This window comes from Delphinus delphis, chromosome 6, assembly GCF_949987515.2.
Source record: "Delphinus delphis chromosome 6, mDelDel1.2, whole genome shotgun sequence".
Taxonomy (NCBI): domain Eukaryota; kingdom Metazoa; phylum Chordata; class Mammalia; order Artiodactyla; family Delphinidae; genus Delphinus; species Delphinus delphis.
In genome coordinates this window covers 22,548,574-22,564,425 of record NC_082688.1, presented here as the reverse complement: position 1 = coordinate 22,564,425, position 15,852 = coordinate 22,548,574, and the positions used below count along the sequence as shown (strand labels likewise).

Below are 15,852 nucleotides of genomic sequence, written 5' to 3'. Positions count from 1 at the left end.
CTACTGCCCTTCTTTCCAAAATGCATGCATTCTCTCACTAAGCATTTACATGTCTTGCCTGGAATTCCTATCTACCTATGCTGGATTCATGTCCATTTCTCTAATGGGTTGTTTTGATGTGTCCTGGTTACCAAAGTGGGTTCACGTTCAAGAGCTTGACAGAGCCACACCTTTGTGCAATTCAGGCTCAAGGCGAGGGCTTTGAGAGGACAATTCCTGTCCTAATAGGGAGCCTTCCTAGACTCTCTTTTCAAAGGTAGTTCCCCTCCCCGCCTTTTCTATCTCTTTTATCTTCAATTTCTGTGTCGTGATAATTTCCTTCATAGCTCTTAATACAACTTGTAATTTACTTTTAACTTACTTATTTCTCTCCCTTATCTCCCTCACTCTTACTAAATTTCAAGCTCCATTAAAGATCTTGCGTATCTCCTTCACAGCAGTATCCTAAGGGTATACAGAGGGCCTCAAAAAAGTCCTTCTGGATGAATAAATTAAAGAACAAGTGATAGTAATAACAGTGACAACACCTGATTATGGTCTTACAGACCTCAGTCAAGAACCATTTAGTAAATGGCACCCTATTTTTAGTTTTGTTCGAGTGATATGAATCATTAAAAGGAGGTGGAAAATATAAGATTATCTCATTCTCAAAGAATTTATAACCTAGCTTGCGATATAGGCATACTTGCAACAATGTAAACCCGACACAGAACAATCCATGTGCCTGCTCATGACGTCATTTTACCTATAACTTTTACTGTTCTGGGTTCTTTAAAGGAATTTTTAAATATAATGCATCATACTGATCAAGGAACTCATAAGTTGGAGGACCAAGATAGATAAGTACATATGGGGAATTATGAATGACAATATAAAGAATAGGTAATTAGATTCAAAAAGTCCTCTAGACAACAAATATTAGGCTTCCAATTTTCCCCCCGAGACACAGTTTCCTCATGTGTAACAAGGTTATCGCAAAGATCAAAATACAAATTATACGAATGTCTTCTGTAAGCTGTAGATAACATTACAGATTCAACGTATGGTAATATTAAAAATCAAAATAAGTTAAACAAGACACTCAGAAAGCACAAATGTTGTATTATTCAAAGGCGTTGCCCTTGGTTTTTCATTGTTCTTACTTAATTTTAACTGCAATATTCTTAAACATGAAGGGAAACCTTTATCAGGCTTGTGGAACTAAGGAGCATTTCTTGGTCAAGAATACCTTTCCTGTGGCTCACACATTTTCTTTCATTTAAACAAGCAAGTATTAAATACTATTTAGCACTGTGTGATGTGAGGTGGAGAATACAAAGTGAAATAAGATTCCTTTCCAGAAAGAAAGATGCAAGTTAAGAGATAAGATGCAAAACAAGTAACAAACCTGAAGCCTGGCTCCCCTGATGCCAATGGGAAGACATGGAGAGTTGCACAAAACAAGACGTAAAATCACTTTGTGAAAGTCTGTTTGACAGGTAATGTGCTCAACAAATATCTGTGGTCTAGCTTCCATCCTACAGGAGAGATTCTTGCTTTTTACTTTATTCATTTCTGTATTGCTTGAAATATTAAGTTTGTGTAGCTTTTATAATCACAAAACTCTCTCTCTCTCTCTCTCTGGAAATTGCATACACAGACACACACAACAACAACCACTTCAATACTCTGGGAAGTATCAGCCCCCCACCCTGAAACTGTTGTTGTATAGAAATTTTTAGGAATATGAAAAAAATAGTTAAAATGTGACTGACAAAATGAGAACAGATTAGTGGTTGCTAGGGGTCAGGATGGGTGTAAGGGAGATGAGTGTGGCTATAAAAGTGTAACAGGAGGGATTCCTGTGGTGGTGGAACTATTCTGTACCTTGCCTGTATCCATGTCAATATCCCAACTGTGATGTCATACTCTGGTTTTGTAAGATATCACCACTGGGGGAAACTGGGTTACGGGTATAAGGATCTCGCCATATTATTTCTTACAACTGCATATGAATCTAAAATTATCTCAAAAGTTTAATTTTAAAATAATAGCAACATTATAACCAATTGAATAAAATCAGAATCCATGAGCCCATACTGGTATAAATAAATGAATAAACAAGCAGGAGAGGACAAAGCTTTTTTTCACAGTAGACAGCTAACTAATACATTTTAAAAAGAAAAGAATTAGAAATTCATCATTTGGCAATCATCAGAGTAATGATTCATTCATCCAAGAAATATCAATGGATGCTAAAACTAGATGTTAAAATTTGATGAGAACAGAATATTTCCTACAAAAAGGGAAAAAATAGTTTTTTTCACAGTGGAGAAACCTGGCAGACTTCAAAAGTAATAAAAATTAACATCACCAGTAATGGAACAAATCAACATCATGTGCTCCTTGACAGGATGCAGTGAGAGGCACCACAGCAGCATTTCTATGTTATTTTGTCAAAGATAAATAATACGAATCTAATTATGAAGAAATATCAGATGAACCCAGAGTGAGGGACATTCTATAAAATGCATAGCCTGTGATCTTTCAATGACAAGGTCATGTAGGTCAAGAAAAGACTGAGGGACTGTTCAAGATTGAAGATGATTCAAGAGGTATGCCAACTAAACACAACCAGTGACCCTCGATTGGATTCCTTTGCTACAAGGAACATTATTGGAAAAACTAGTTAAACTTGAATGCAGTCTGTGAATTAAGTGGTAGTTTATGTCTCAGTGTTAATTTCCTGATTTTGATGGTTGTATTGAAGTTATGAAAGAGAATGTCCTTGTCTGTAGGAATTACACAGTATTCAAGGATGATGGGGCATCACGCTGGCAACTTAACAAATGGCTCAGGGAAAATGTTCCATAGATTCAGCAAACTCTTCTGTGAGTTTGAGATTGTTTCAAAATAAAAACTGTTTATTATAAAGAATGCAATTGACAATTTTCTCTGCAGTCTAGAGCTCAAGAGATCATGGTGTGCCCAATTTCTGCTAACTCTTCCAATGAACATACAGTTAAATGAGGATAGCAATGACTGAAAATGCAATTCTCTAAATCAGGGGTTGGCACACTTTTTCTGTAAAGGGTCAGAGAATAAATATTTTAGACTTCGAGCGACAGTCTCAGCTGCAAGTATTCGATACTGCTGTTGCAGTACAAAAAACAGCCATGAACAATACATAGCCCTGGTGAGTGTGACTGTGCTCCAATAAAACTTTAATTCATGGACGCTGAAATTTGAATTTCATATAATTTTCATGTTTCACAAAATACTCTTTTTTCCCCAATCACTAAAATGTAAAACCCATCTTTAGCTCATAGGTCATATAAAACAGGTAGATTTTTGGCCAGTGGGTCTTAGTTTGCCAACCTCTGCTTTAGATTTGCAAATGGGTCTTTATCTGCCATATCACTAAACAGATGAGCAGTAAGTAATCTGTGAATATGAGCATTATCAATGTGAGAATTCGAGAATTTTATATGCAGACTATACAAAGTACAGATGAATGTTACAGACTGAATGGTCCCTGCTTTGGAAGACTGATGAGCCATTCTGGCTCCTCGTTACACACATTTCTTCTGTCAGATGGTGCCTGAATCCAAGTCCATCCCAACACACAAACTGACCCCAAGCCTTCCTAGGGTTTGGGATCAGGTAAACTCGGTGTTAAAAAATAAGCAATTTGGTTCAAACGGTCTTGATGTAAAAATGTTCTGCTTACCTTGGTATAATGAAGGAACCTGATCGAGGAGCATTTCTACGGTTTTTATCTAGCACAAGTCACACTCTGGGTTTAAGAAGAAGGGCTGGAAACAGTATCAAAATTCCATTTCAGAAGCTGAGAGACTAATGGAATAAATGAGAAAGATGATGAACAATGGAACCTAAAGCAATAGCTAACTGGGAAAGAGGATGGGAAAACTGATAAGACTCACTAATTGTATAACGTTAGCTGAGGTTTTGAGTCTAGGAAATTACGGTTTCACTAAAAAAAAAAAAAAAAGCATGGTTAATTTGTGAAGAAGACTCCTGAGACATTTGATTTCTAACAATCTTACAACCACCTAAATTTAAAGGTTCAGTATTCTATTCCAAATACTCATTGAGACATTCATTTGAATAACCATTGTTATTTTTCCCGTCTTAGCAATATATTGAAAATACAATTAGCATATAACTGGAAGATACCTACCACTTTTATCCTGTTAGTCATTAAATCTAAAAACATAAAGACCACTGTAACTTTATAAACTCCTAGTGAGAGTTTTCTATAAAGTCATTGTAAAGTTTTTATAAAATCAGTTTTTCCAAAAGAAACTCACTCTAATAGTTATACTGCTGACAAGTGAAGTATTGTCCTAAGATGTTACCTCTCCTTTCATGCAACACAAACCACCACCTCTTGTACACTGGAAAGACTTATGACTCAGGTTTAAAAAAAAAGCAGTTCTGAGCTGGGGAAGCATATGGTGGCTTCACCTGTGAGTTCAGAAGCCCTTGTGGCAGGAACAGAAAAGAGGTCAAAGAATGCAGGCACCATGCAGTGCAAGGATGACTCTCCAACAAAAGAAACAGCACTGACCAGAACCACACATTAGCAAACACTGATTGAGAATGATTTATTAAAGTCCAATTAGTATGTTTTTAAATTTCAAATAGTCCACATCTCCTTCAGAATAAATGCGCATGAGTAAGAGTCCAAGTTCATTTGGTTCCCTTCCACTATAAAATGTTCTGTATTTTGTGTAAAGTCTGTGCAAACACCTTTCTGCTAACCGGTTCCCCATATTCTTTCCAGTTTGGGCACTTGTTGAGTCTGCCCTCTGCTCAAATGGTGACCATGCACTGACCTCCTCCTTCCTAAATAACCATTCTTCTTCTGGACATCTCTCTCTCAAACATACTCCTGACTTTCCCACACCTGCTTCGTGACTGTGACTTTACTGGTTACTTATTACGACAAACTGGTGCAATAATTAGTTTACCCGGACAGTTGAACAGGTATCACCTAATATGGCGGCATCTGTGGGGGTGACCTTAGAGAATACACAGTATCCAGTCACATACCAACACGCTCAACCCATTTGCTACAGAAGCTATTTAATATGAAGATGATCCTTTATTCACTCGGCATGTTTGATTTCTTGGCATTGTCTTCAATTCTACACTAGAGTTGTGGCTACCGAGAGTTGGATCATCCATTGCTCAAATGAAATTTGGAATTGCTAGACATATTAAGTAGGGTATCCTGGCTATTTGTGGCAGTTGACTGTTTCTAGTCCATCTTGTTATATAAAAAAGTCACTCTCAACTAAAGTAACCACTGCATTTCCTTTGTAAAAAGGTAATTTAACTGGCTTTCCTCACAATTGCCACCTACATAGGGCAAAAGCAGGAAATCCCCTTTTATAAAAGGTAAGAGCATAAAAAGACATTTCACATTAAAAGAAAAAATCCTTCATGGGAATGTGTCCTAAGTAAATAATCAATTACATGGACAAAGTTTTATGTACATAAAATTTTTGCAACATTATTTATAATAGTGAAAATTAGACATAACCTAAGTAGTCAACAATACAGGAATGGTTAAATAAACTGAGTTGCATCCATTAAATGGAATATTATATAGCCATTAAAATTATGTTTTTGTAAAATTTTTAATGCCATAGGAAAATGTGGCAATTATGCAGTGGAAAAAACAAACTGGTTATAAAACTGTTTACAGTATGATCCCAATTATATAAAAAGGTATATAATATACATATAGGCATACACAGGGGAAAAGCTGTTAATGGTGGTTACTTCTGGGTTGTGATATTATCAGTATTTTTTCTGAATGTTTTATACATTTCTGTATTTTTCAAGTTTTCTACAATGACTATGTATTATAATACAGAAAAACACAGGTCATTAAAAAATTCCTCTGATGAACTAATAATTAGAATGTACTTGGATATTATAAATATGTGGGAACAATACCACTGTGCTCATCTCTATAACTTTTATAGAGTACAACATATTCTTCTGATAATAAACTTACATTCCCTGTTTGTTTTATACATGTTACAACACTTTAATAAAAAAGGTAATATTGTGATTAGATCATTGTTTGTTTCATAACCTAAACAAATACTGGCTTTGACATCTAGGTTTTTCTATTTCCTAGAAGATTTAAAATTAATACCCTTTTATCTTTTTAAGTACAGCATACTGCATACATACATTACATGCATGCTTTCTAGAAAAGTAATTCTAATTTACAGTTTTCCTACATAAGGAAAAAAATGGAGTTATGATCGTTTAAAAACAGTCTATAGTCTTATCCATCACAAGCATGCTGATAGGCATAAACATGTTTATTAAATGACATGTATCCTTTAAAAAGAAAAACAGGGAAGCCTGCATGTAAATGAAGTTGTGGATTCAATTAGTCAGAATGGATTCTGACTTGCACCAAACCACACAAAATCTTTTGAAGACTAGTTAGTGTAGTGTAAATGGACACTCCAGAGTCTGTTTATGAATTCTATTGCAAGGTCTCCACTTTCTACTTTCAAAACGAACGGGGAGTAGGATGAGGGATGTCCCATAAGCTAATTTTTCAATATACATCAAGTCTTGGTGGGTCTAGGAACAAATACTGCCATGGGTTAGTGTTTAAGCACACGAGTGTGTTTTTCCTCTCTCTCACACCTCACCCTGCCCGTGCCTTTGGGAAGGGGTAGGATGATCATCCCTCAGTAGATGATGGCCGCGTCTCATCTTAGTTAGTTTCCTTTCTAAACCACGGAGTGGTCGTTGCTGTGAACTCCAGCCAGAATGGTGTGGTTGACGGAGGACGCTGAGCGGTCGGAGCCTTCCGTGGGGCCGCTGGTGTTCTCACTGCGCTGGCAGCAGAGGATCTGCCTGAAGGTGGCGCTCATCTCCTTGTCGCGGTAGGAGTAGATGATGGGGTTCATGGCAGAGTTGAACTCGGCAAGCAGAAGGAAAAACTTCTCATAGGCCAGAACGTCACACTGTGGGCAGCACACGTCAAGAAGTAACAAGACCAGTCCAGGAGTCCAGCAGATGATAAAGGCACCTGCGAGGACGGGGAGCGGGATCGGGAGGTTGAAAAAAAGAGAGAACAGAAAAATAGAATGATGAGGCAAACAGCCATGGGGTGACACGATTTCAGTTCAAGGTAAAAATACTGAGCTTCAAAGCCACAGGATCATCATTTGCAATAAAATGTTCATTTTCTGAAATAATCAGAAAAGGTTTTGACGATAAAATGAGCAATTGAATAAAATCTCATTAATTCAGACCTTACTAAAATTGAGTATTTCTGAGACACTGATGATGATTATTTTGAGCAAAACAGAGTTTGCTAAGCAACTGCGGTATGAAATAGACATCCGGCAGTCAGGATACACACTTTGATACTTATAAAAATACAGGGTTTTTTTTGTTTGTTTGTTTTTTGAGGTACGCGGGCCTCTCACTGTTGTGGCCTCTCCCGTTGCGGAGCACAGGCTCCGGACGCGCAGGCTCAGCGGCCATGGCTTACGGGCCTAGCTGCTCCGCGGCATGTGGGATCTTCCCGGACCAGGGCACAAACCCGTGTCCCCCGCATCAGCAGGCAGACTCTCAACCACTGTGCCACCAGGGAAGCCCAAAAATACAGTTTTTAATAGTATAAGACTGTTTTCAGGCAAAAGCACTGTGACAAACACCCTTTAACGTTTAGTTGAGGCACAGTTTCTGGATTCGGTTTGACTGGGCTCAAACCCTTGCTCTGCTATTTAACAAACTGGGCGAACTTACGCAAATTACTTTCCTTTTTTAGTTGATGTAGAGTTGATTTACAACGTTGTGTTAGTTTCAGGTTTACAGCACAGTGATCCGGTTTTGTGTATGTGTGTGTGTGTGTGTGTGTGTGTGTGTGTGTGTGTGTGTGTGTAGATACACATATACATGTACTCTTTTTCAGATCTTTTTCCATTATAGGTTATTACGAGATCCTGAACACAGTACCCTATGCTACGCCATAGGTCCTTGTGTTGGCAAATGAGTTTTTTACCTCAGTTTTCTCATCTGAGAAACAGAAATGATTCCATTTGCCTCATTTGGGGTGTGGCAGGAGTAAATGAGTGCCCAGAAAATAATCACCCAGTAAATCTTACCAGAAACAGCAGTAGCAATAATACTGTTATTACCTGCTCAGTGGCACGGGCCTGTTTGGAAATAGCAATTTCCAACAGTAAGATGCACATTTACTCTTATTTTAAGTCAACTATCACTTAAATGGTACTTTTCTATAGGCTTTACAAACATTAACTCACTTAATCTGTACTAAAGCTGTAGGAGATAGAAACTATTATCTCATCACCCAGAGGAAGAAACTGAGAAAGAGAAAAGTAAAATAACTTGCTCAACGTCACGGTCCTGGAGAGTGGCAGACCCGAGGCAAACCCCAGAGTTTCTGTTCTGCTCTTAAAGGCTGGCTCCAGAGTCCATGCTCCAGAAAACACGGTTATATTCCCACTTCTTAAATTAATAAAATTAAATCTTTTAAACCAAAATTTTATGCTCTAGATGTTTCCTATTTAAATTCTCTTGCTTCCCCAACTCTTCTAAATCATGAATATTTTACTATAACTCTAAAGGGATGGAAATGCAAATGATGTTCTTAGTTCCAACTTACTTAGCTCCTGAAACCACTCACTTGGCTCCCAGGGGAAATGGAGGTTGTGAAATAGCATTAAAATCTACCACCGTATTACCCCAGGAATGAGCTGGGGATCCTTGGCTAAGAGAACGTGAACTGGTGGGCACCATCATGTCCCATTACATCTTACCTGATGGGTCCCTTATGTGTAATTAGGCTACACAATGAGCAGACAGGGAGTAGGGATGATCCCAGAAGTGCATTTGAAGCTTTTGATCTAAATGGCACTGGCCTAGGTGAAGGCGGGCTTGGATTGGGGTCGTGAATTGGACTAGCCTCAAGGCATGAGTTTCACAAAATGTAAACAAACGAGATTTAGTCTCCAAACAGCCCAGTTTTGAATGTGAGCTTTCTTTTTTTCAAACTTTTCAGCAGGGAAATGAAAATAAAGCAAGGAGCAGAGTATCCCCATAAAGCTCTTTGTTCCAAACACAAATGTGTATTGGTTTTAAACCGCTGTTCGCTTTGAAGACTGGCCAAGGTGCTTCATTTTCTAATAAATACAATACCTTAGACTTTGCTTAGGGAGAAAAAAAAATATTTCAAAAATCAGGAGATAATAGCCAAGGAGCTATTTGAACTTCAAGTAAAAATGTTAATAAAGCATTCATTCCAAGTCCTTGAATTTCCTTGCTTGAAAATCACTCAGAAAGCTAAACATAAAGGAAAATCAAAGGAATGCCTCTTGAGTTTCAGAAATAATGCATTATTCATTGAGAAGCTGGGAAGGGAATTATTCTCAGGATGGAAAATGCTTGGATGGAAAATACATGGTCCCATTATTCCATTTACTTGGAAACTAAAAACATGCAGGCCCTTCATGAATGGGAGAGCATTCTTTCAAGTCTCCTTTCCCCTTTCTTTTATCAAAGCCCTAGTTGAGCTCAAATTCAGAGCTTGATTAGATACCAGCAACATGCATCTCAATAGATTTATTTTAAATAACACGATCTTTTTCTCCTTCCAGGCAGCAGAAGGGAAGACCCTTATTCTCATGGATTTGCTCAAGCTGTCTGACTTTCTTCAAAAGTGGCAGAATTCAAATACAGTCATTTGTTGTTTATAACTTCTTCTAATTTTTAAATTCAAAAAGAGCAAGATTTTTGCGATAAAACCCATGATGGTCTCAGGAACTAGCCCAATGGACCTTATCAACCCTGCCAGGAGCCTAGATTAGAGACAGGAAGTGGGGACACCATAGCCTGACCAGGAGCTAATACACATGGGTGCTTCACTGAGGAACTCCCCTCCCTTCTTCTTCATTAAAAGGAACTGTTTTCAGTAGTACTATAATTAGGCCCAACCACACCGTCTCAACACTCTGTGTTTGGATCTTCGAGACCTGATTGAGTAATTTAAGAGACTCATAGTACAGGCCTCAAAAATCAACATCTAAAATCAATCATACAGAGCTTTTCCTTCTCCCTCCCCTCTCTTTCACAGAGGTGCCGAGGATCAAACTGACCAAAAGCTGAAGGTGGACTACCTCAGTGGAAAATGGGCCCTGGAAAATTCCAAGGTGATTAGGCTTCTAAACAATCGTGATTGAACATTATGAGATCAACTTTGCTCAAATCACGGATTTACCACCAAGTTTCTAAAAACAAAAACTACAACCAAGCCCCTTTAGTAAAAAGGAGCCAACCATAATCCAGTTGGGTCATAGAACTTGAGATGTGCATTGGGGACCCTTGATCTGTAACCTGTGGACAGATTACCAACACATAATCTGTAGAGACTCAAGGGCACACCTATAAGGCAGGTTGATAAGAATGAAAAGAACCTCCATCTCCACATCTGTAAAGTGGAGAAATAATAGCTCTCTGCCTACTCCACAGGGTGTGGCAAGGATCAAATTGAGATAGATATGACACGTAAAAGCCCTCTACACACTGCACATCTACCTGACTACACTACCTATTGCCATCACGGGAAGCATAATGTGTGTAGGCTGGTGTAGCACAGTTCCAGGGCAGATTTCTTCCAGGGCAAAATGTGGAAGCATGTTTTGGACCATGAAGACCTGGCATTTCAAGAAGTTCTGAGACGACACCATCCTAATGATAAGAGATTCCTAGGACTTGCAGTTGGATGTGACAAGAATAACAAGAAGGAAAAGAGAGGAACGCAGAGAAGCATGGAAGCCCCAAATCATTTTGGAGTTTCTCATGGGTCAGCTCAGTACCTACCAAGATGATGAATAAGATAATGTGGTACTCAGTAGGGACAGTCCTTTAGGTAGTTTGTATATTTCTGGAACATTTCTGATGGACGAATCCCCACAGATCAAGGCATAAAACCAAGGATGGTATGCAATAGCATGAAAGAAAGAGGAAGCACAAGTAGTTTGTGGTTGCTTATTATAAAGTCAGAAGCAGAAGTAGCAGAAGATAAGATGTTCAAGACCGTGAAGACCTTGTACATAGCCTGGCAAAGATATTTGAAATTTTTCCAGTCTAGCATTTATTCTCAGCCCCAGACACATACTACAACGGCCTGCAAAACATATAAGAAATAATGATCTTCATCTATCCTTCCTCCCATGAGATTTTAATTTCATTGGCCTCATTGGCCGGAGTCTCATTTAATATACAATGAGAGAAGGGAAGAAGAAAATGATGTGGATAAAAATAAAGGCAAAACCATCAGATATTTCCAAATTCCAGAGGTGAAAGAAAAGCCTGAACACAAGCAGTGGCAATGGGAGAAGAGAGGTATGAAAGGATTGGAAAAGTATTTAGAAGATGGACCGCATGGAATGGATGAGAAAGATATGAGTCTAGAATGATTCCTAGATGTTCCATTTGGGTGACAGAAGGATGGTGCTACCTTCCACTGAAGGAAGAAATACAGGAGAAAGTATCAGTTGGTGTTTTCTCAGGGTAGGTGAGGAGAACACAGATGGTGCCCTAGGTTTTATTTATCTTCAGCTTGAGGTACCTGCATGACTTCAGATGGAGAGGCCTTAAAGACACCCTGATGGGCTCATGGCAATTTGAGTCCTTTAAGACTGTTTCTCGGTGGGCTGAACAAGAGTGGTTACATTTGGCATGATTTGCCAATATTGCAAGTAACATGGGGAGGAGAATAATCAAAATATATCTGTCGTTTGGAATAAATAGCAGAAGTCACCCTTCCTCGAGCGAGCTTCAGTCCTTTCTTCTACATCTGTCAAACCAGTCTGTGAGGGCCCCGGTGCCCACGAAGATGGAAGGAGAGATGCTGGAATGTGGACGCAAAAAGCAGTGAGGAAGGAGGCTGTTTTGGAAGAAGGGGTCACAGCTGCAGAGCAAGATCAGATTACCACACCTTCCCTGAAATCTACACACCCCCATCAGCTGAATAATGCTTACCATCTGGTCTCACAATTAGAGGCTTTTTTCTAGAGGGACTTTTTCCTAACTAGTTGAACTTTGCTTATATTTGGAACATAAGAACCAAAGTTAAAAAGAAAAAAATGTCTGACAGAGAAGACCTCAAGGGAGGGAGTCCAAGGTTTTTGATGAAAAAAACAGAAAGCACTTCCAGTCTGGTTGGCAAATTTGTGTTTTGACAAAAAAATCAGACATCTCACAGATCTAAAACGAGTCAAGATAAATCCATCCTACACCGCTGCTGTGTCCAAGTTAACCTCTCCTTGGCCTTGCTCTTCTTGCTTCTCAAATGAGGATCTCAGTCCTCCCTACGAAATCCATGCGTGTTAAACCATGTTAAGATGGGTCCCCGCCTCTCCTCTGCCCCCCTAAACATGCTTTCGGATTTCCACCCAGCTCTGTCTTGGAGTGAACTAACTAGAATAAGACTGGCTCACCAGAGCATTACTACCCACTAATATCTAAAAAACAATGCTACTCTAAATGCCTAACAAAGGTTTTTCTTATAAGCCCTTATCATTTTTAAGTAACAGATATATTTTAAACTTAAAATAATATATAATTTATATATATGCATACATACATATATACACATACATATACTATATAAATGTATATATAACAAATATGTATGTGTGTCACATACCCATACACATTCAAAACAGTCACTGCGTCTTAGTGTCTTAAAAAAGACAACAACAAAAAAAGACAATGAGATTTATTTTCTTTCACACGAGACCCAAAGAAAAAGGGATAATGTCACTTGCATATTCTTCACATAGGAGATAATTCACCATTCTCAGAACAATTAAATCTGTTTTGCCTCCTAAACATAGTGATTACAAAATTTTTCAAACACAGATTTCCCTGCCTTATTTGAAAAATGATCAATCTTAAATCTCACAGAAAATCAGTGTTGTCAGCCACAGTTCAACACCGTCTAACTGAGAAAATGATACTAAACTTATTGCATGACTGTGGTCTAGCTGTTACCAAAGTGATTTGAATACTTATCCCTTAAAGGATAAATGAAACTCCCCCTGCCCAGAATCTTTCCTTAGAAAAAGTTCAACATAAACAGGGAATTTGTAATTGGTTTTACAACATATTTAATTTTTCAGCTATGAATTAGGATTCTCCCCAAATGGTACAAGTCTAAACGACTACTGAAATCTGGCTGAAAATACACACAGAAGATAGCTGATGACAGAATCCTGTGGATTTTATTCTTTGCAGTTCATGAACTACTGGATGTAGTAGTTCATGGATCGACAAGATATGTGTTACCCAGAAGACAAAATTCGAGGACGAAAAAGCATAATGGAAATTTAATTTATAATTCATTATTTTACTAACAAAATGAGGGGAAAAATTAAAATTTAATCCAAAAGCATATTCAGAAATATTCTTGCAATCTAAAAATGTTTATTTAAAAATTATGTATGTGTTTATGTGTGTATATATATATATATAAATGGTTTTATATATATATATATACTTAATGGCTGAAAGACACAGAAAGAAGAAGAGCAGAAACTGTAAATATGATAGTGCATTTGGAGACTGGCTATGTCTCTTACAGTTGCTAAATGCTCTGAATTGATGCTTATGAAGTACAGACTCTTGGCAGAGTAGGAGGGAGGCATAGTCTGTTCTACAGCGAGATAGCTGTGTGCCTAAGATATCTCTTGTTATCAGAAACTTGTATTAAAAAGTTCTTTTTTAAGCGATAAAAATGATTATTCAACTGGGAAGTGGGCATTTAGGCTAAAGACTTCCAAATTCAAATCATAAACATATTTTTGTACATGAGTTTCAATCAGTTTAACTGCACGTTCAGAGGGAAATATCGGTTGCTCAAAACTAAGACAAAATATCACAAAGCAAGTTCTAACACATAAATCCTGAATAAAAATCAATCAGTTCTAAAGCCATCAAAATAAACTGCATCAAGATCACTTCTCAGAATTTATCCTATAGATATATTTACACATAATAAAATTGTGTATGTGCCAGGAATTCTTTGCAGCACTGTTTATTTTTAAAAATCGGAAATAATCTAGGCAACCACAAGTAGAGAAGTAAAATAAATTAAGTTGATTCATAAAGTGGGATTCTATTCAACTTTCTAAAGTTCTCAAGAAATTCTATCCTTACCAAATGATCTCCAAGATACACTGCGAAATAAGAAGAACAAGGTGTTAAAACATACACATAAAATGGTATCAATTGTGCTTTAACAACAGAGACAAAAAAGTGTGTGCACACGCAAACACAGATACCCTATAATAAGCTTCAGTTGAAGCTAACAGTCAATTAACTTTAAAAATGTTTAGAACACAAGATTATAAAAATGATACCTTCAATATTTTATTTGAATTTAAAATACCGATTTGTATTCATTTGCCAATCCTTTAACCCAGAACCAAGGCTTTATATTCGAATATGGGTCTGTTAACTGGAGTTCTGCATCACCTTCCAAGCAAAGCCACACCAATAAAGCATCACATACTAACTCCCTCCAAATTGGCTTCTTCAAAGTGGAGTCAGAACTTAAAATTCTTGCAAAGCAATTTGAGTACAAAAACCTTGCTGATTTTTTATGGTTTTCCCCACACTTACAGTTGTTCTCCCCAGCAAACTTAAAGCAGTTTCTTTTTGCAACTTGTCTTCATTGAATATTAACAAAGCCTTCCCCTTAGCTTTCCCAGAAACGTTTTCTCATTGCCCTCATTTTTATTAGATAACGTGATATTTACCTAGTTACATTATTGTTAGAATAACCTGGCACTTTAGGAGCAAAAATAATTGATTCTTGGTAACTGTCAGAGCTGAATGACTTGGTCTTAAGGCTATAGTCAACTAACCCTTTTTAAAAAATTCATCTAAATATATGAGTGTATACTATATGTCAGGTACTCTTCTAGGTACTGGGGATGCCACAGTGAACCAAACAGAAAAAACTATCTCCCCTCATGGAGCTTAGGTTCTAGGAAGGGTGTGAAAGACCTTTACTAACAAAATAAATCAGTAAAATATCTTTCAGAGGAGGACAGTATTTGGAGACTATGGGAGAACAAGTGAGGAAGAAGCAGGGCAGCTAGAGGCTCACACAGTGATCCAGACAAGAGCTAAGGGTGGTTCTGAACATGAGAAGCTTGATGGTAAAGCTGATATGATTCGCTGATAGACTGAGTGCTAGGAAGAGGGAGAGGAGGGGAGGAAACCTGTAAGCAACTGAAGGAAAGGATTTAGCGATAAGGAGGTCACTGAGGACAGTTCAGTGGGTCTTGAGAATGTAAGCCTCATTGTAGTAGATTCAAGAGTGAACAGGAGAGAAACTGGACCCTCCAAGTACAGACAAATCTTTTAGGCAGTTGTGCTGTGAAAGGAATAAGAGAAAAGTGGCTATGGGCATGAATTACTATGTTTTACAAAGTTTTTGTTAATAATCAAGTTGGTTAAGGGAAAGCTAAGAATAGGTATATACTCTGTATGCGTGTGTGTGTGCATCACATATCCCTCACATATATGTTCATATACGTACAGATTTTTATTTTTTATTTCTTTATTATTATTTTTTTTTTTGCGGCACGTGGGCCTCTCACCGCTGTGGCCTCTCCCGCTGTGGAGCACAGGCTCTGACGCGCAGGCCCAGCAGCCATGGCTCACGGGCCCAGCCGCTCCGCGGCATGTGGGACCCTCCCAGACCGGGGCACGAACCCACGTCCCCTGCATCGGCAGGCGGACCCTCAATCACTGCGCCACCAGGGAAGCCCC

At 38.2% G+C, this 15,852-nt stretch overlaps 1 protein-coding gene across 4 annotated transcripts in view; it reads right to left on the bottom strand.

The window, feature by feature from the left end:
* Positions 1-4,589: 4,589 nt before the first annotated feature.
* Positions 4,590-15,852, bottom strand: part of LPAR1 (lysophosphatidic acid receptor 1) — a 163,195-nt gene continuing 151,932 nt past the window's right edge. For all 4 annotated transcript variants that reach the window (XM_060013338.1, XM_060013337.1, XM_060013339.1 and 1 more), the window contains exon 4: positions 4,590-7,069. In XM_060013338.1, coding sequence (XP_059869321.1) covers positions 6,768-7,069 — 302 coding nt within the window. In that variant the 3' untranslated portion in view covers positions 4,590-6,767. The remainder of the gene's footprint in view (positions 7,070-15,852) is intronic.